The sequence below is a fragment of the Diorhabda sublineata genome, chromosome 10 (assembly GCF_026230105.1).
Source record: "Diorhabda sublineata isolate icDioSubl1.1 chromosome 10, icDioSubl1.1, whole genome shotgun sequence".
NCBI classification, from domain to species: domain Eukaryota; kingdom Metazoa; phylum Arthropoda; class Insecta; order Coleoptera; family Chrysomelidae; genus Diorhabda; species Diorhabda sublineata.
In genome coordinates this window covers 12,714,383-12,735,817 of record NC_079483.1, presented here as the reverse complement: position 1 = coordinate 12,735,817, position 21,435 = coordinate 12,714,383, and the positions used below count along the sequence as shown (strand labels likewise).

Here is a 21,435-nt window from a genome sequence, read left to right as displayed (position 1 = left end):
TCAAATTTGACTAATATAGGCGATTTTGTGATTAAACCTAGAATTAAATTGGGCGGTTTCGATTTTCTAGATTCTGAGAGATTTTGGGATACTGAATAAGTCTCGACAACTCGAAAACTACGAGGAATTCGAAAAAAAAAAAATTACTGAAACAAGAAATGTACAGCACAAAATTCATAAGATTGGTCTCCAATCATTTTTTCCTAACCTTATAATTTTTACCGTAAAATGGGTTCATGTACTCAAAAACATTTTCAATTGCGGATAACTATGAGGATTCGGACACAAACTGCCGGGACAAAAAATGTAGTGTAGATCGTTCTATACAAAAAAGGTTTCAGTTTTTCCTTAACCTCAAAATTTCCATTTTAAATGAGTTTAATCGTTCAAAAATATTTTGAATCACGAATAACTCGAAAACTACGTAGAATTCGAAAAAAAAGTGCCGGAGCGAAAAGTGTAGAGCACAAAATAAGTACTCACATTTTTGTGAAAGAGAAAATATTAAGAAGTCTGTGAATATTGAAATAATAATCAACCGAGAACGAAAATATTATTCATGATCGCGTTTTCTAAAAGTTAGTTCATTTAAAACCAAGTAGTCCATGTATGTTATATACACGAAAATATTGATAATATCACGAAGGACAAATCTTTCGTTGGATTTGCTTGTTTATACAGCGAGTGATGATATATATTCATTGAAACAAGATTTTCGTGTGCTAGCTTACCCGAGTACAAAATAGAGATCTTAACCATCATCATGAATTTTGATTTTTGAAAACGAAGTAGTTATCCAAGAGTTAGAACAGTTTCCATATGCGCCTGGAACGTAAATTGGCTTGAATTCGCACTGGCGGGAATACGCGAGCGGATGCTCCGGCTTTCGGCGTTAAGGAAGACGTACTCAGAACAAGTGGCTCCAACGGAAAAATGACTTAACATCTTTTTTGTAGAAAATTTTATTCTGTAAATTTTCTGTTCGTGCAGTTTTTTACAAATTCCTCTTAGTTTTCGAGTTATTCGAATTTCAAAATTTTCTTGAGCTACAAGTTCCAAAATTTCAAAAACCCTTGTCCGTAATTTTGTTAAGAGTTGCTAGGCTTATGCAGTAACCAAAAACATCTGAGAATCTAGAAAATCAGAAGCGCCTAATTCAATTTCGGATTCAATCCTATTTTGCCTGTACTATAATCAATAGAAGATTAATTTCTATGAAATAGAGAAGGACATTAACACAGTTTCTATATAAGTTGTTTGAAATAATTTTATTAGCATTTATTCGTCAAATTTCATTAAATTTTTCCATCACATAAATCACAATTGTTCTTAAAAATTGAGGAATATTGATCAGAATTTGGTATGAGGTAGGTTACATCTATATACATCAAATTTCAAGTCCTATATTATAGGTATTTATGATGTTGAGAATCGTCAACATCTGTGTACCTTATTGTAGTATCTAAATATTCAAATCACATGATTTAGCTTTTCCTATTGGTCTCGCCATCATAGATTTGGATCGTGGTATACTAGTTAAGCTATGTGCCTAAAAAATAAAAACCCTTATCAATAAAGCCTTCACCTTTCTCAGCAAATTTTGTAATGAACTACAATTTGATAAATCAACGCACAGGTAGATTTATTTTATAAAGAAATATCGTTCAACTATTTATTGTAATAAGATGCTACGTAAAACATGTCTTATGTTTTAGGTCAAATATTTCTCCTGTTTTATAATTATTCTGGCTCGGTGTTCCATTGTGTGGTCACTCTATAACCTAAGAAATTAATCCATCGATTTCCAAATTTGGTATAAAATAGGTAAGTCAAGTTTTTAGATTTTAGTTTACCTTCAGTGTTGAAAGACGATAAATTGGTTATCGGAGCGCACGTCAGACAGTGTAATTGTGAGTGTTGGTGTAGTGGTGGTGTAAACAGTGTGTTCAGAATGTATATCGCCAAGGATTCCAGAAATTCCAACTTACTAAACTAAGTTGTTTATGAGCTACGATCGACTTCACCAGGATATATTTTACTGGCTTTAGTAAGAAAAGTACATACAATCTATTAGGGCGACGTTACCATTTATAGCCCAAGAGTCCACGCAGGCAACGAATCATGGGTAGCTTACGTTATTCCGGAAATGAATGTCAGCAATCATTATCCCCTGGCAAAGTGAAATTCAAAGAAATAGTTTCTACTCCGATAATCATGTTTACTGTATTTTGAGACAGGAAGGGTGTACTCCAAACTCCAAAACAAAACTCCAAGACAAAGCTCCAATGCGCCATCCAAAATAAGACATGCCGCTTAGTGTGGTTGTCTCCTTGCTCAGTGGTAGTGCTCCAGGAAAATCTAACACAAAGCCTTATCACATATTTTTGCTGGGAAATATTGGACCCCCCCCATCACAGTACTGAGCGACTATTACTTGTTTTTGTCCTTGAAGACGGGGGTACAGACATAATGATAATGTCGATAATTGAGACGACCTTAATGAAATGGTTATTCAATAAAACGAATACCTCCTTTGATTAAAGATTACAAAAGCTAATACATGATACCATAATAATAATAAAAATTATATAGAAAAGGGAAACATGGTGTTTTAAATGAATAAATTATTATTGGTGAATATTTACCCGTTTTTTCTATTTTAGAGCAGAACTTATTTTAAAAACATGCCACGTACATGGACTGCCTTGTAGGTGCAATGTAGTGAAGTAGACAAACATGAGAGAAATATTTTTCCATTTATAGTTACATTAAGCATGCAATTAAGTAATAGCAGAGACATCAAGTATGTTCAACAATGCATCTATTCATATCTTGTTTCGTTAAAAGCTGCGAACTCGGTTTTCAATAAATATTTCAACCATTAGATGAAACGGGATAGTGCTACTGACTTGAGTAGTCAATCCACGATTTTCAAAAGTGACCATAATTCTACATGGGAAACATAAAATCCCTAACAATCAACTCAAACATTACACTTGTTTTACAACTATTAAAATAAAAACTGAATATTCAATGAATGGAATACTGTATAAGGTATAACCAAACATTATAAATGAGTTACTGAAAAACGAACAGAAAACTAAAAGGCACAAACTAATTTTTCTAGGAATTACTTATAGTAAAGCAAACAATTTATTGAAAATAATTTTGCTGTATCCTTTTGCAAATATATGCGAAGGTTATAACATACATTGGTATCCTATCGAAATACCAGGCAGTTATATTTCAAAGATCAAAATAATTGGGAGCTGGGATGAAGCGCAGTTGAGTTAAAAAAATAGTCAAGATTACCAAAATATTTTGGGCGAAAACATTTCTTTGGAACGATGTTTAGCATGATAGCAAAAGACTTTAAATTATGATAACTCCATTAGTCAGTATTATCGCAGTACTTAAGCATTATTCCTTGCTAAATCTAATCTTTAACCATCTCTAAACCATACTTGGAAGATTCTATCACTAGTTTACATCCAGTGAGCGAACTATGTATATACATTGGCAGAATTCATCTATTTGGGGCGAGGGGTGATAGTATAATGTATTGCGATTTCACGCAGAATAGCTCCAACGATCGCTATTTTCAACTTCGCCAGACTATTTGATAAATGGAATAATGCCTTATGGGCTAACGTTCTGTTTACAGATTAGATACAATTTAAAGTAGTTGATAAAAAAGAGGGCTATATCGTCAAAGAGAAGAATAGAGCGAGCAAATCAACTTCACTCTCACTGACTTTTTTGGTGGTTCACTAATGTTCTGGATAGGGGTTTATTTGGTTGCACGCACAGATTTAATGGTGATCGCTGATGCGTTGGAAGTATAAGAAGATATTTTGCATCAACAAGTCGTGCTATTCATTCCTTTAATCGGAAAAGCCTTTTTGCTCATGCACGATATTGCTCGCCATCACATGTCTCTTTGTGTAAATGACGTGGGAACAAATGCAATGAATGCCTATTCCTTAGTCTATAATGAAATTGAGGATATTTGAGGTATAATAAGTAGAAGGATAAGAAACAGAGTCCCTGCAGTGAAAAACTGAAAGTCTTTCATAAATCATTAAATTTACGTACTTCAATACTTCACACTCAGTGTATTCAGGTTTCAATTTGTACAGAATGTACTTATGTTACTAAAACAAATTGTTTCGCTATTGGTTACTTTCCGTATCTATGTTTTCACAAAACTTCGGTGTTAGGTCATATTAGTCGTCGATTTTATCATCATGTTTTGACCCCTGTTATCAAATGTTAAAAAGTTTAAAAATCACCCGAACCTACAGAAATAGTTATTTTGGAGAGACTCAAGAAAACGTTAGATTATTAACAACTCCCAGAGTTTCAAATTTTAGTATCTACTACAAATTTAATTCATCATAGATTTGCTTTTATTGATCCAGTCGCCAAAACTACTATGAACACAAATAGGGTTCACACCGGCAATGAAAATTTAGTGGTCCAAAAGGACCACCTAAGTTATGATTTAGTAATCCAAAAATATAACGTGGTAGACAAAAGTAAAAAAATTAACATATCCATGCTACACACACTTTTATACATATTTTTACGGCATATATAAATTCTTTTATGCAAAAACAGCACAGTAAATATAAAACATAGGTTTTTTTAAAAATATTTTGGGCGACAAATTTGTCGTCGATGTGTATGATTTTGGCGACATTTCTTAATGATTGTATGTATTTTCAATACATTTGGAAATAGGGGTGACTTGCCGTTGATAATTATGTGATAACATGACCTTATCTCGTCATTTTTAACTATTACGTTCTCTGTCATCATTAATAGGGAGCTTTGTAATATCCAGATTCGAAAATTCATTCTTTCATGTTCTGATAGTTCCAAGGATAAAAAACCAGTGAAAAACAAAAATTATTTACTTCATTGAGATATTGTTAGCTCCCATAATTGTGCTGATGTATAAGTTGCGGACACTATTTCATGCATGGTGGTGGGATAACGTAATAAAATGGAAAAATGGTCATTTGGAATATGCGCTAATATTATGATGTTTATAGAAAAAATAATATCATCTATGAAACTAATCATTTGATACATTCATAAAAAGCTACAACATTTTCTTGCGTTTTAATGATATTAAACTTAATTTGGCACTGTTGTGTAACTTTTTTATTCGAATAAAAAGTGTCTTGTCATTTCTGCTAACTTCATAACACTAAGAAAATGAATACAAAAAAATTATGAAATGAGATTCAAACCATAACATAGAAGATTGAAAAATTTTTTTAACCGAAATGAAAAATTACAAAAAAATTGACGGATTGCGCAAAAAACGAGGTCACACCCTTCTAAAATCACCTACAAAGTATTTCATATTTATTCGGTGCATTTGATAAAGGCAAACGTAAAATCAGAATAAAAAAATGTGATACAATCCATTAAAATAAAAATAATGATTCTACATCAGACGATTCGTGATGTTTGTTTATAAACAACCTTTGGAATTAAAAGATTTAGATTTTTATTTGGCGCTGTTTTAATGAGTGGGATTAATTAGAATATTCTATCTGTGCAAAGAATTCATTTTCGTAAATAATGCTTTTTTTGGAATTTACGTTTTTCAAAAAAATCGAAATGGATTCAATTAGGATACAATAAGGGATCAGCTTACGTTTGATAACCTATTTAAACAGAATGCAGGAATAAGTAGGATATCTTTATGTAGCAATTTCTTATTAAGTAGTTACTTGTATCATATTATATACTGAATGAGAATGTTGCCATTAAACCGGTACTATACGATGCGTCCAACGGTTGCACCAACATTCACTTTCTAACGTTGGCTGAAGATTGGACGAAGGCTGGAATTTAACCTGAAGAAATGAAAACGTGACAAAAAAGTGATGAGCATCATACAACAGATACGAATTGTTTCAAATTAAACTGGATGATGCTGGTAACTTTTTTTTCATACAAAACACATAACGAGCAAGAGGAAAAGAAGTGTGTGTAGTTGTACAAGCTTTGGTTCCAATGTTAAGTAGGTCAAAAAAGCCGACTTTTTTGGCCAACGAACGTTCCAATGCCAACGTTGGAAGCAGAACATTCTTCAAATGACATGTGCACTTCGACCATACGATGCTACCAGCGTCCAACGTTGGTACCGGCTTTAAATAGAGTGTGCAGATTTTGAACGTGATTAACTTATTTTAGGAAAAGCTTTTTCTCATTACAAGTTTTTTATTAGCAATCAGAATATTTTTTACATTCTATGGGTTAATTTGCTAGCGAGTGCTAACATCTATAAGGCTTACATCCAACTCGTTTATATTTACCTGTTATGTTTCACATGGTAGCACAATTATAACATAAGTAACAGAAATTCGCATATATTTGAAAAATAATACAGCATATGACAATTTAGTGAAAACCGTATATTCATATTGTTTAGAAATTACAAGCAGTAGTAAAATATGACGGAACAGTTCGTTTTTATTCCATGCAAGTCTATAATATAATAAAACAAAAACTAGTGAAGTGAAAAATATTACCCATTATAAATTTAGATGTAGTAGAAAAAATAGCCATTACACCTTCACGCATACTGTATATGTATTCACGTACTTTCCTTTATTAAAGTAATATATAGTTACCTCCAAATTTCTTGGAGTACGATACTCGCTTGCCATTTTTTTCATGACACCATGTTTGTAAACATTAAATTTTTTGGAATTTCTGCCTTTCGACGAACTTAACAATACTGTATCTATATCAATTTGTTTTCCTCTTCTATATTCCCAAAACATCTTTTTGAAGGTTACTCGAAACTTCTTGCTTAATAAGCAATAAATTAAGAAATTGCAAGGTGCATTCATCATCACCATGAAGTTACAGAAATTTCCTAAAACTGATTTTTGAAATAGTTATCAAATGTCAGATTTATTTTTTTTTTTGAGAATAATTAAAATCCTAATATTCCAGATATGTCTTTTTGTTATCCGAAAAAACTGTAAGATTCAGAACTCAATTTCACTTAACACCTTTTGTTACAGGAAAGGCCCATCGCGATTTTATATGGCAATCTCCTTTTGTTTATGGTCTCATGAATTTAGGAGAGCCCTATATATCCACCCAACAAATTATGAGTAGATTATTTGGTAGAGTAATTTCCAATATATATATCGGGAGAATAATGACAGATATATGAGATACTTATTATTTCACGTGGAAATAATAATACTGAACTCAAATTCAAACGAAACCTCCTTTCAAAGTTGGAGGCATATTGATTTTTCGAAATAAGAACAATTCTTCCCAATACGACACTTTATAAGAATGTTTGCCACAAATTGTACGAGGGTTGTTAGTTAAGTAAGAGCTAAGAAACCTCGATATAATTTTAAGAATAATTATAACTGGTAGCCTTATTTGTAACTCGATAATATAATAAGAAAATAATTCTATAGAATGTTGAATAATACTCACTTAAACGTATATTTCTCTCTCTTTCATTCACTGGTTCATTGAAGTGATAATAAATCAAATGAACAGCTGTTGGAATTGTACATATTAGAACGGTGAAAACAATGCCTATCAACATTATGGTTATTCTCTTCTCCTGTGTCGATGTAACATTATCCTAAAATACGAAAAAATAAAGTTCAAACATTAAAACATTAATTATGAATCGAATATCCTCTGAAGATATGAATAAAATAGATTAATTTAATTTTGCTTAATGTAAGATATAGAATATGGTACAATATTCCAGCCCGTCGGCTGAATATGATTTATGCTGTCTATCGAGTCATTATTTCAACTGACACCAAGAAGACTCCACAACCAATAACATTTATATGATCTACTCGAAAGAAACGAAATCAATTTTATATCATTCAACTAAACATGAGCTTAAAACATAATCAATGGTCAGTAGATGAGAATAACATGTGTGCCTTATTAATTTCGGTTATGGTCCTAATCCGTAGATGATTTCAACAGTTTGAAAGTATCAGTTGTCTTTGTGAAAGAAAGTGTAGAAAATGACCACGAGAGCGTTTAGAGAATCGTTCAAAAGACTAGTTGTGAATTAACTATGCCTTTAACAACTGTTTGGATAGTTTCACAGTCCTTATCAGTCCGTGACAATTTTAAGTTTTTACGTAGAATGTTCTTATGAAAATAATGAATGTGAAAATTTGGACGTGTGCAATAATAAATTGGCATATAGACTGAGTTTTATGTTTGGAATGCTTCAATTATCTCGGAAACGGCTTGTATGATTTTTATAAATTTTTGAACGCAAGGGTCTTGTGATACGGCCGGTATTATAGTTGCATCTATATTCTTGTCAAATCTTTTCCTTTTCCGGAAAAATAATGAACTTTGTTATTTCAAATAGATCACTATAAATTTTTTGTTTTTAGAAATCCTTGAGAAATACTGATTATTTTTCATATAATATTCTTTATACTATCTAATCTATCGTTTTGGGATATTGTTATTGTCTGAAAATTTCTAATAATGGACCTTTTTTTAAATGTAATTGAAATTAATTACTTGAATTAGGAAATATCCGAGTCAACTTAAGTATAATACTAATTTCCAATAAATCTAAATACGCCGGACCATTTAAGTTACCCACAATGGTAAAAGGAACTAATTATTTTGTCGTATTCTAGCCCAAACATTCAGTTTTTCGGGATATTGGGTGTGGAATTCGCGCATCCAACGAGGATTGTTATCTGTATCTACAATTATGACGATTTACGTTTCTATTGATACAAAAAGTGGGGTCATCGCAAAACATAACATTACTTAAAACATTTGGATCGTTTTTTTTTGTAACATTTTTCCATCATTAGCTCTGCAAACTTTTCATGTCTAGCAAAATCATCATCTGAAAATTATTTACTAACGTTACTTTGAATGGATGGAATTCATCATAACGTAAAATTTTCATTACGAATGTTTGCGAAATATCAAGTTTCCTGGATATTTGTCTAGTACTTAAGTTTTGATCGTCTTCTAACAGGACACAAACATCTAAAGATTATGCATTTTTTCTGCGCCGTGACTTGGATAAATCTTTTAATCGTTTCGTTAAACTTTTTTACTAATTTATTGATAGTAGATGGGGTTTCGGTTAGGATATGAATTATTAAGGATATCACATGTTTCTTGTTGACTTTTACTACTATCACCATATCATTAAAATATCAATTCGTTTTTTTTTATATAAACGATGTTATTATTTTAACTTCAGCGGAGATAACGTAAATATAGCTATAACTCCAAAATCATGGCATTTAGGTATAGAAAACATTGATGAAAAATAATAAGTATTTGTTAAGGATTTCGAAAAGCTAAAAATATTACAGAGTAATCCATTTGAAATAACAGAGTTCATTATTTTTTCGGAAAAAGTTTGCAAAAGCCGTTTCCGAGATAATTGAGGCATTCCATACATAAATCTCACTCTGTTTATCACCCAATCGGCTTATTCTGTCAAATTCCAACAAAATTACATTTTCGTTAGCTTGAGATGTGAGAAAGTCATTTTCAATAATTTCAATTAGCAAAAATTATGAATCAATAACCAACCAAATAACCAACGAATAGTCGATTCGTGGCTTCAAGGCAATATTGTGAATATGTTCAATAAACCACTCCAATACATGTCTTTATCAACCTGTCAGTGATGAGCAGAGTGAAAGGTACCACCAAGATATTAGAACAATGGAAATTCGGAATCGAGGACTATGGGATTCGGCTATGACGGGTGATTACTGTTGATTTTTAAAAAGAGAAAGTGCAACCCCTCATAAAAGTAGAGCTAATTAATATTTATTGATTAAATTTTTTGTTTTTAATTGATATGAGGCATGTTTATTAAATGTACAGTATAAATATCGTCAATATAAACGATTTGAAAAACATTAAATATTTCACCCATGAATATGGTTCTATCTATAAATGTAACATAAAAACCTTACGTGTTACAATTATTTTTTTTTTATATTTTCGTATTTGTATAGGTCCATTTTATCACAATATGCTATTCATTTTTGTGCTACTACAATTTTTTTTGTCGACCAGTGTTATTAGACTTCTTGAAAAGTGGATTTTTTTTTCATAATTTGTTTGAATGTGTCCGACAGATTTGATTTAACACATTCTCATTCATCTACAGATATGGTGATAATTAGAAATCTCCAAAAAGCAGTCAAAAAAGTCAAAAAATCGCTTGCAATAGTAAAAACTTGTGAAACTTGCAGGTGAGAACGTAAATATCAATTTTCGCGGTTACCAAATGTACCTATCATAAAAAATTACACACCGAGAAACTTGATATAAATATAATTATGCTCATCAGATAATTTTCAATGAAAACCAATTAAGCATGCAATGAATTGGAAACAAACCTGTGTGTTTGTCATAACTCTTCTCATCTTCTGCGATAATTATACAGATTTTATTAAAAAGCAGTGAAAGCTTGACATATTTATGCAATTGATGAAAAACAAACCTGTGAGTTTGTCATTACTCTTCTGATCTTCTGTGATAAATATACAGTTCTTATCAAAAAGCAATTGAAAGTGGCTATTAATATTAAAGGTATTATAGCGAAAAATAGCGCACTGTACCAATAAATGAAATCTTGATAAGTTTTACTTTTCCCCAATTCCGTATTTTCTACATCGATTCTTAAACGCTCCTCACAGCAATAGGTTTTTTTGGGAATAATCCGGTGCTCTTCTTGTTTGGTCTCATTTCCACCGATATTTTCATTTTCATTTTTGAATAAATGCCCTATTTGCGTTTCTACGAACTTTGAGTATTTTTGTACCTCTTGGGTTGAATTTAAAACTTGAGGATATATAGGCATGAATATTATATGAGGATGATTCGTGCAATTCGCTAAAATCTTTTTCAATTGTCTTTTTATGTGCTTTTCATATTCGTTCAAATCATTCGGTTCTGAAATAGAATTAGTACTCGAATTTAAGTTCGTAGGCTCTAAATCAGTCACATTACTGACATCATCAAACTTCACATTACTATCATTGAATTCTTTGAGAGGACATTCTTTTATACACAAATCGTCGAACGTAAGTTGATATTCGAATGTTGTCGAAATTGTTGTTAAAATACAGAAGATATATACAATTACAATAACACTTTTAGCTCTTCGTTCAGTACAGATCGCTTTCCCCTTCACAGGATGGCATACGGCTATGTATCTTTCTACAGTGAATGAAACTGCTAACCAAGCCGATGTTGCACCTGAAATGAAAGCAAATTAAACTTAGAATTGTTTTTTCATTACTAGTTCATATAAAGAATTAAATTTTTGCACAAAAATGGTTAGAAGAAATGAAAATCACAAGGAAGGCTTATTTGAGGCAGAATGAAAGCAAAAGGTATTTGTTTTTTCAAAATTTTAGAAATTATTGTGAACCAGAAACTCGCCACGTACGCTTGAATATTGCATGCAAATTAATTTTCACAATAACGTGTGTATTCCAAGGGTCAAAAGATCTGTGATCCAATTGGGTTCTGTTAGTCAGTGAGTGTCAACCTGTAACGATGAAAACCTTTCGAGGAGCTCTCTAATAATGCCACCTTTTGCAAGAATGGCTGTAAATCGATGTATGGGTGGAAATCACAACCGTTCCCTGCAATTATTTTTAGACGCAAGTGATACTTAACCTTATGCAAGCTAATATGTGAATGATGAAAGCCAAAATTCGTCCAACAATACCGTGACTCGAGATTTTGGTGTAGTGATTGGAGTTCACTCCAAGAAAAGTGTTTTCATCCGAAATCAGGTCCTTGAAATATTCAACCCAGCAGATCTTTTTTTTAAAGGTTGCAACATCGAACAGCTCCTGGAATCATGATGGTGAGAAGGCGCATCGTGGCTACACAAGGCTGAAATAGACTGGCCCTATCCTTATTTTATATATTTAGAAAAAGAAGTCGTGTCAGAGAGGAGAAAATCCACAATTTCTTTCTGACTGGAAGCGTAGATAACAGTTGGCTCTCAAATTATTTGTTTTAATTCATATGAATGGTCGTCTTCATGAAAAAATTTGCTCACAAAAGTTGCAATAAACGGAGACCTTTGCGTTAAAGGACACTCCACTGCTGAAAATGTGTGAAAATTGGCATTGGAAGAATGCCCTTCCCGTCACGTTTCAAAGAACAATCGAGACCACATACTTGTGACGCTATTTCTGCTTGGAAAGATATTCAGGCAGAGGAAACGTTATTGAGAGGAGTAATCTCAATCAAAGATTATGGTATCGTTAGTGACTGTGTGCTTCGGATCCGAGCACCTTGGGTGTTTGATCTGGACCCACAAAAAGGAGCCTGTGAAAGTTGGCAAGATTATCTTGGTGGAATTTGACGGCATGATGAGATTGAATTGGCCGTTAAGTCTGGAGAGTAGATGGAAATACTCAAGTACTACACCTAAAGTTTGCCACAAAGAGTGTTCTCATTTAATATTGATGTTGCTACACCTTCTGATGACGTTGAAGTCTGCAAACCGGCACAATCAGCTCACTTAATTGTGCTGGATGCTCTATCATTCAATGAAGGACCTCAACCTGATTATAAGACTGATAAGATCCGTATCTTTTCCACCACTTAGATCTGCAAGTTACCCATAGTAAACATCATGTAAGGAAACCAGCTAAGCTTGATTTCTGAAGGCTTTAGTTTTCTGCAAATTTCTATAGAAAATCAGATGCGCGGTTATAGGGAGCTAGAGACATCAGCGCCACCTGCTTGTAATCTATATATTTGAGCGTCTTGTTATTATTAATGCTTTTATGGGTATATACCATTAACTAAAGGGCCAAACAGGATATGTTTTAATCTAAAATATATATTTGATATAAATAGGATTTTTCTTTAACCATTTTGGTGCAACTTCTGTTAGTTTTCTTTTTCCTCCTGGTTTTTCACCACTAGTAGTACTAACTACAACCTCTTCACCAGCTTCATTTTTCAATCTTCTGTTTCCAGTTTCCCCGGGTTCTGCTTCATTATTTGCATCCACCAAACCTACAAAACCGTGCTCTCCTGATTTCAATATTGCATCAAAACTTATCTCGTTCAAATTTAACTTCGAGTTCAGCAATACTCAGAAATTTGTCACCATTATCTACATCATAATACAGGACATAAAAAACCTTTTTATATTTTATAATTTGAACTCATGAATTAACCGATGCTCACTTAACACATGAAATGACTAATACTCATACAAGAGTAAAGAATTTGTTCGTGGCGTGAAACTAATATTGCGAATCTATTAGTTCAAAATACATGAATCTATACATTAATGTGCAGAATCTCACAATAACTTGTAGATTTCAAACAATTATAACTTCGATGAAGACCCTTATTTTTGAATATAAAAGTAAGTGTTACATTCAGAATATCAGAACATTCAGCTTTTGTTTTCACTTCACAAGTTTTTAGAGAATAAGATGATACTTCCTCCGAATTGCCCAGAAATATGGTGTATATTTTATTTGTAATTTTTTTCCATGGAAAGGTCAAAATATTGTTTATGGAATCACAACTAAAAATTTCTGGATCTGATTTCAGGATAAATTTGAAAAGACAATTGAACATTCTCGTAATTAACGTGGTTTGAATTATATATTTGTATGTGATACTCATAAGTTGTTAATTATTTTTTTAATGACTCTGGTTTACATACTTACTCGCTGCATCACATAGCCAGTGCGTTAATCCATAAAATCTCCAGTAAAGTTCATATTTTCTGTCATGAATATTAGCATAATGTTCGAACGATAACAGAAATCCGAAGATAAGATGAATTATATCGGCAACGGCAAGTGCAGATAAGTATATGTTAGTGGAACTCCTCATTCTCCGTCTGAAGAGAAATATATAATATATTTCAATTAACTATTCATTCAAAAAAATTGTACTATAATTTCTGAGACCATGTAACATAGAAAAGGATGATTTCAAATAATTTGATGTGAATAATCATTTTTAAGAATTTATATACAGAAAGATAAGTTTTGAATCACAATCTTCTGGTCGGATTCTTCACTATATTGTCATATATTATAATAAGTGATGAGTAAACTTGGTCTTGTAGTTTTAGTCTAAATCTTGCGAATAGGCCTAGACCACATAAGTAAAAACCAAAATTGAGAACGAATATTTGATATCAATGTGTTCAATGTTTAAAATTAAATGAATCATTTGAGAAACCTCCCATTATTGGCCACAATTGAAATATACATATTAAATTGTTGGTGTTGCAACTTTTTGGTGCTTTATTACACTAATAAACATGTAGGCCACGTTAAAGGGGAAGCATTTATGATGGACACAATGACAAAACTTTTGACTTGAGAAAATAACAAAAACGGTTATGTTTTTTATAGAACCACAACAAATTTAAAAAATATGTAGGATAATTTAATAATTTCTTCACCATAATCGTCAAGTTCATCAAAAGTAAACTGCAAATCTTCAATAACTCTACCAATATCCTTTCTAGTATTGTAAAAGTGTAAACAATTTTAAAAAGTTAGGTTGGGATCCTCCGTTTCATGTTAAACTAAAATTTAAACTACACCCAGGCCGCCGATAAAGTTTAAGCCAAAGTTTGTTAGTAAAAGCCACCTATAAAACGTGAAAAAACGGTATCTGTAGTTTGAACCGAAGTTTGAAATTCAAACTTCACTTATAAGATTGGGATTATATTCACTTAATAAATCATCTAGGGGATGCAGGTACACGGACGGATTAAAGCAACTTGCATTGACCATATATTTTCTGAGACCTCAGTCATTCAGCAAATTTCCACAATATACAGGTTGTCATCAAAAAGTACTTTGAACCGTTTCACTAGAAAATGGGTAATACTGCATTACTTGTTTGGATGGAATTAGCTTGAAATCACATTTTTTATGACATATCCCAAGACAACATAATAAGTTTTCAAGAAGGAAAAAATACAAACAATTCCCAAGTAGTAACCTCTGCATTAGTTGTAATGGTACGAGGTATTGATAGCAGCTGGAAGCAAACTATAGTTTATTTTTTAATCATTCAGCAAGTAAAGAAAATGTTAGAAAACTGAACCGTATAATTGTATTGGCAAGAATTTGAAATGTCTACTTGTCACATCTCGTTTCAAACAACTTCAAATTAGAGTATGGTGAAGGTGACAGTATTATTCTCATATCCCACACTTTTTGGAAAAGAGGTGTCGGAAGTATATTTTGTGAACATAAATCTGCTCTTTTTCAAAGCTACTCGACTGAGAATTATTGATATATTCTGATTTATAACTTTGCTAAGGAACTTCTGTAATGGGAGTATGAGTCTTTCTCAATATTTTCTCTCCTACGGAACGTTTCCAAATAAAGAACGCATTCAGTAATTTTTCCAAATAAATCAAGAACTCTACAGTTTGATATATCAAGTTTGAAGAATTTTGATTTTGGTGTCAAAATCATCGACTTGCATGTTAAAAAATATTGAAAAATATGAGCTTGCTGTAAAAAAGCCATACAATAGATCAACGTGAACGAAAACAAAATATCTTTCTCTAGTGGTGATCATCTGAATCTGTAAAATTTTCTTCATCTCCGTCTCATGATTCTTAAGATTCATTAAAATTTTCCAAAAATGTATATAAATTTTCCTGATATGATATTAATGCACCTTCTCCTAGTTTTTTAACTGAGCTCTGGCATTATTGATGTTTAAAATAACCGAGTACGGCGCATAATATAACAGTACCGTTTTTCTCGTTAGCTAGTGAGGATTTTTTTAATTGAAGGAATCGTATTCAATTCGACTTTTGATAAGGATCAAGTTTGAGTTTCACGTCTTTAGATTTCCATCCAACACTTCTTAAGAAGAGGAAATAACTTCGAATGGCTGTAGTACAGTGAAGTTTGGAGAAAGTGAAATTATTTTTCTTCGCAATTTTGGATAATATATAAGGTGATGTGAGACAGCAAATTACTTTTTTGGTTACTCTGCATAAAACGAAAATCCCAGAAGTTTTTTCTAGTAAGTAGCTAGCACATAATATGAGAAACCACTATCTGCAACCATTTGTCTAAAAGTCACTCATCAAGTTTGCAATATGAGATCATTAACATTTTCACATTTCTGAGTGTGATACAGCTTTTGGGTGTTTCACCTGCATTTTCGTATGTACGCACGTTCAACTGTAGACTACCAAATTAAATTAATAATAATTTAATATAGAAATGAAAATTGTAATTATTAATGAGAGTTAAACTTGAAATAACGGAAATCGACGTGATCCGAAAATCGAATTGAGTAATTTTACACGGCTTATATTCTGATGCATCATGATATAAATAGCGTTTTCCACGGGTGGAAAAATATAATCCTATATTTATTAGAGATTCGCTTTGTATATCTAGCCTTAAATCCAATCTGCTATTCATCGTATATATATTTTGTCGAGTGTTTTGATTCTCATTAAAAGCGAATAATTATAGCCTATTGATATTTTGAGCCAAAAAAGTTTTAATTGCAAACAAACTCTACGTCAACTACTTGAATCATTGGCATGTTGACAATTACACTTACAAAAACTATTAAGTTAAATTCAGCTGATTATTCTTCAAGTAACTGGAGTAGAATTTTGTCACATTCTAATAATGTTATAACGAAAAAATCTAGCAGTATGAAATCTGGACATCTTGGTAGCTAAGAAATGTTTAGTTACCTATACATAGCAAGCCACATTCGATCCTCCTCAGTCGTAGTAGTATAGAACTAAGATATATAGCAGAGCTCCGGAGAAGGGCCATACTAACATTCAGAACATACCGTGAAGCGAGCTAAAATAGCAGACAGACTTGCTAAAGTACGGGCGGATGGACCTGAAGGGTTTAGGTGAAATCGGCTACCGGACCATATATAAAACAATAGAGACGAAACCTCTATCTACATTCGCATTGTAGGTACTATGTTTGAACATAGTGGAATAGAAAGATCAACTGCAAACACTAAGTACCCCTAGTGCCTAAGAAAAAAAAAAGAACGTAGACAGAATAGAACTTTAGGTAGCTGTGTATATGACACTCTGAATAATAATAATACACATACATCGTGAACGATTGAGCTGATGTAGAGTGAAAGCAGCACTGAGAGGCATATTAGAATAAGATTCTATTCAGTGACAAAAAGTGATTCTGTTTTGGTTCTCATGAAGGTCGTGGAAGGCCAAGACGCCATCAACAAGTGCTTCTTCTTGTTCGATTTTCTATTAAAAAGCATATTCAAGTAGTGTTTTGTACAGAGTTAAGTTTCCCAAACCATTCTACTGTCTTAACAAAATGGGAATCCCAAAGTTGTTTTCCAGCAAATAAACACAAGTTTACATACTTCACATTGAAATATGTAGATTTTCCAATAAGCTGGCGTTATGCTTTAATTATATCGGTTACCACATTTGTATCCCCTCGAACATGTTCGGTATATGATAATGATCTTTTCTCCTGAATTCCAAGTTCATTTAGTTCGTTCCATATTTACTTTTTCCATTAATGCTTGGCCCTGTCTAGTGCCATATGCTAGTTTTTCCCTATATTCGTTCAATAAGGTTTTCAATCTGGCTTATTTAAATTTTTTTCAACTTTGTATTGTAATAATTCTTAATACACATATTAGCATGTTTTCTTTTTGAAATCTCATATAATATTTCACTGCCTACACTGACTACATTTTGTAGTCTTAATCTTCCACCAACTTGCACTTGTACTGAAATTCTTTTATATTCTCAAAATTGTATATTAAATCTCAAATAGGACAAAGTAAAACGACTAAGCAATTGATCACAATCACCTCTCCCTCGAATTATATCAGTCCATGAGTACCGAAAACTATTCCACCTCACTTTTTCTATGCGATCCTCTTCAAATAGCCCTACTGATGATATAAATGCATGTTGCCATGAAACAACCCCTTGCCATATTGTTTAAACCGAAGTTGTTTGAACAATTGCAAGGAATTGTTATTTTCCCACCGGACAAATTTGTTTTATTTTCTTTTTTGAAATAAAAATAAAAAAGGTCCTATGAATTCTCACGATAGAGTTATTATTCTTTGAGACATGAAGTTTTCGAAAAATCTCGCAAAAAATGTATTTAAAAAAAAATTAAATAAAAATAATATTTTCTTTCATTTCTTCATACAATAGTTAATGATAGTCCTAATGGAAATTTGAAAAAACTTCATTGTTTATACCTGTTTTCTAATTTTTAACACAACTATATGTCGCTTGTGAACACCAAACTATCAGTAGTACAAATAGAACTCTCATATTTGTATTAAGCGAAAATAAATGAATTCCTGACATTCTCAAAAGCTTCAGTAAAATTTTAAAATAATTACACAATCGTTGAATTTCCTTACACATAAATAAAATCAATGGTATAAAAGTGTACTATTTGATAATTTCTTGTCTGTCTAATTTCGAAATTTGCTAATGATCATTATAAAGTTATAAAACATCAACACTGATTTTCGAAAAAAAAATTAATGAAAAATTCCATCAACTGAAATTTTCACTTGTAAATTTGGCAACATGAATGAAAAAATGTTATCTAGCAGCTGTAAATGATAATATACGTCTAATTATTTTTTCACGATATTATAGTTATACGAGTATTTAGCTTATTAAGACATACCAATAATGCTAACCTTGTAAGTACCATTACTGTTATCGTATTACCAATCAGCCCTAGACAAAGTAAAGTGGGAACCATAACCTTTTGAACCCAGAATCTGGAACTTCTCAGTATAGATTGAGTATATGCTCCATTATCATCCATGTTATATCCTGAAACAAAACATTAAACGTTAAACGACTACATATTCTAGTCAAAGTATGTCAAAATATGAAAAAATTTCTGGATAAAAACTAGTTTTTTTGTGAAAGCAAACTTGATAAAAGTCAATTATATGAATATCATGATTAAATTGTACTAATATGGCCATTAATAGATAGACATATGTGAATATTAAGTCGAAATTTGTTTAAATTCTAATTCAGAGCACACATACTATTATGTAATGAATATAATAAAAGAAAATTATTTAGTCTGTTACACTAGGATCAATATTAATGATTGATATTCGCCTCACATCGAAATAAACAACTTAAACAACATTGTTTTGCTGAACTGTTCATACACTACCATACATCGAATGAATATTAATAAATATTTACCTAATTTATAAATTATGTAACAAGATAGTGCAAATATCATATTATATACAAGCTATAAACTGATGATAAATTTCAGAAAAAATTATGAAGATTAAAGTACAAGTCGATACTAAGGTCTTCGAAGCGTTATAGCCAAAGATCTTAAAATAGATCCAGTAAATTAAAGATCAATTATCCTTAAATTATTCACGCCATTATTTTTATTGGTATTCAGACTTTGGAATATTATATGTGTTAGAGAATTATATTCTCAAACCAATGAATGATCAGTTGTCAGTGCATTTAAAAATGAAAAGTAAAATTAATTACTCTTGATGAATTAACATAGTTCTTTTATTCAATTTACGTTTCAAGTGTTATTTACTGTATTTGGGTGCAGGACAAGTTTTGTGTTTAACATTTTGTGTAGTGTAGTCATATTTTATTATAACTTTTTATCCTGAAAGTGTCTCAATTTATATCGACAGAAGTCAAAAGGCACCAACTACTGTAGCTTTACGACCTAAAGTAGTTGCTAAATAAAAGATTACTCATAGTGGCGTATGTCTTTTAGCCTTATACTAAAATACCGTTTTGTGCTACCAAAAATCAGCAACTGCTACAGTCTAAGTGCTGTACAGTTAACAAGTACGTGCAGCGCTCCTCACGCTTAGATATAAATAGGCGTGTGGGTAAAGTGGTTGAAGAACACGGTCATTTTCCAACCATCTTTGTGGTCCTTCGAGCCGAAAAGAATAATAACAATCAATAATAATTCATAATGTCATAGAAACTAAAACGAAAAATAATTTACAATCTATTTACTTCGCATTGATTTTTCTAAATGCAGTTGTTTCAGGTTGTGTTTCGTTTGAAAATGAGTAACAAAATTGAAAACGGAATCTTATATACTTTTTGAGAAAATAATACACAGTTTATCAAAGTGATGGAGGAGATACATATGACCGAAGTGTACTTGCTAAGTTTATGAAAATGTCGAATCAATACAAAGCTTTCTATCTATTCGAAATTGCAATTTGTGGTACGATGAACGAATTGATCTATATAAAAACTTTTATGATTTGTGTAATTAGCAATTATAATTTAGGTATATGTATTTGAGAAAAACGATTATTTGCATTGAATTGTGCAATTTATGTTTGCTTAACATCGAGGAGGAAGAAGACGTATAGCTTAAAACTATCCAAGCTCTTAAGATAGTAAATGGTTTACACATTACCGTTGTCCACAAATGCAATTATTGGTACGTATTGGTGTTTGGAAACAACGTTTTAACACAAATTGAGTGATATAAGTAAAAATTGCAAACATTTGAATAGATATTTCTCTTATAAAAATTATAATCAATAAATCTTTTTAATACCTAGAGGCCTTTAAGTATCTTTTTTACTTGTACACATACTTTTTTATATCTGTTTCTGTATCTATTCCTCCCATGTGTTTACATTAATAAACTATCAGTTTACTTCAATAGTTTCGATCCTCGTATATTATGGCAAAATTCTTACGTTTTATTGACAATGAATATATTAGAAATAGATAAAATTGAATTTTAATCATCTCGTGAACAAAAACCAATAAAAACTGAGAGATTTAAACATTATCTTTCATATTAACCACAAAATATTTAGATTAATTAAAAATAATAGACTCTCGAAAATTTATAATTCAATATTTCATGAAAAATACCTGGAATTATTTTTTTATTATAACTAATATACTTCATATCTTTTGAAACTAATTCTCAAAATAAGAACTTTCCTATTTGTATTATTCTTAAATTCGGTAAACTTTGGAGGACATAATATAAAAATTCATGCAAATAACACTTCACTATCCATTCATTTTTTAGTATAATCGAAGAAAATAAACAAATTAATGAATTAACTATTGAAGGTTGTGAAATTCGTTGTTTAAACGGTAACAAGAAAGTGTATATTGATTGCAGATTTATGTACCACAGTAGGGTTATGACATGTATAACGAAAAATTTTAAGTATTGTACACCGTGTGTTCTTAGGTTATGTTTTGGCTGGTCTGCTTATATGATTCTTTCAGATGCCACGCAATGAATCGCCTGAAATTGGTGCCTAGAAACGTACGCAGTTGACCCTGAACTATAGCCGCAGCAGTTAATGTAGTCAAAACTGGAG

At 31.6% G+C, this 21,435-nt stretch overlaps 1 protein-coding gene across 3 annotated transcripts; it reads right to left on the bottom strand.

Moving 5' to 3' along the window:
- Positions 1-1,249: 1,249 nt before the first annotated feature.
- Positions 1,250-19,346, bottom strand: LOC130449461 (uncharacterized). Of its 3 annotated transcripts, none has more exons than XM_056787287.1 (7): positions 19,283-19,346; positions 18,754-18,892; positions 13,743-13,918; positions 10,529-11,286; positions 7,486-7,639; positions 6,552-6,907; positions 1,250-1,549 (listed from the first exon to the last, which is right to left on the bottom strand). In XM_056787287.1, the coding sequence occupies exons 1-6, from the start codon at positions 19,320-19,322 to the stop codon at positions 6,588-6,590; spliced, it is 1,587 nt and encodes a 528-aa protein (XP_056643265.1). In that variant the 5' UTR covers positions 19,323-19,346; the 3' UTR covers positions 1,250-1,549; positions 6,552-6,587. The 3 variants fall into 3 exon arrangements, with proteins under 3 accessions (XP_056643265.1, XP_056643264.1, XP_056643266.1); XM_056787286.1 differs by having other exon boundaries at positions 6,654-6,907; XM_056787288.1 differs by lacking the exon at positions 19,283-19,346 and adding an exon at positions 19,117-19,232 and having other exon boundaries at positions 6,654-6,907.
- Between the last annotated feature and the right edge of the window lie 2,089 nt (positions 19,347-21,435).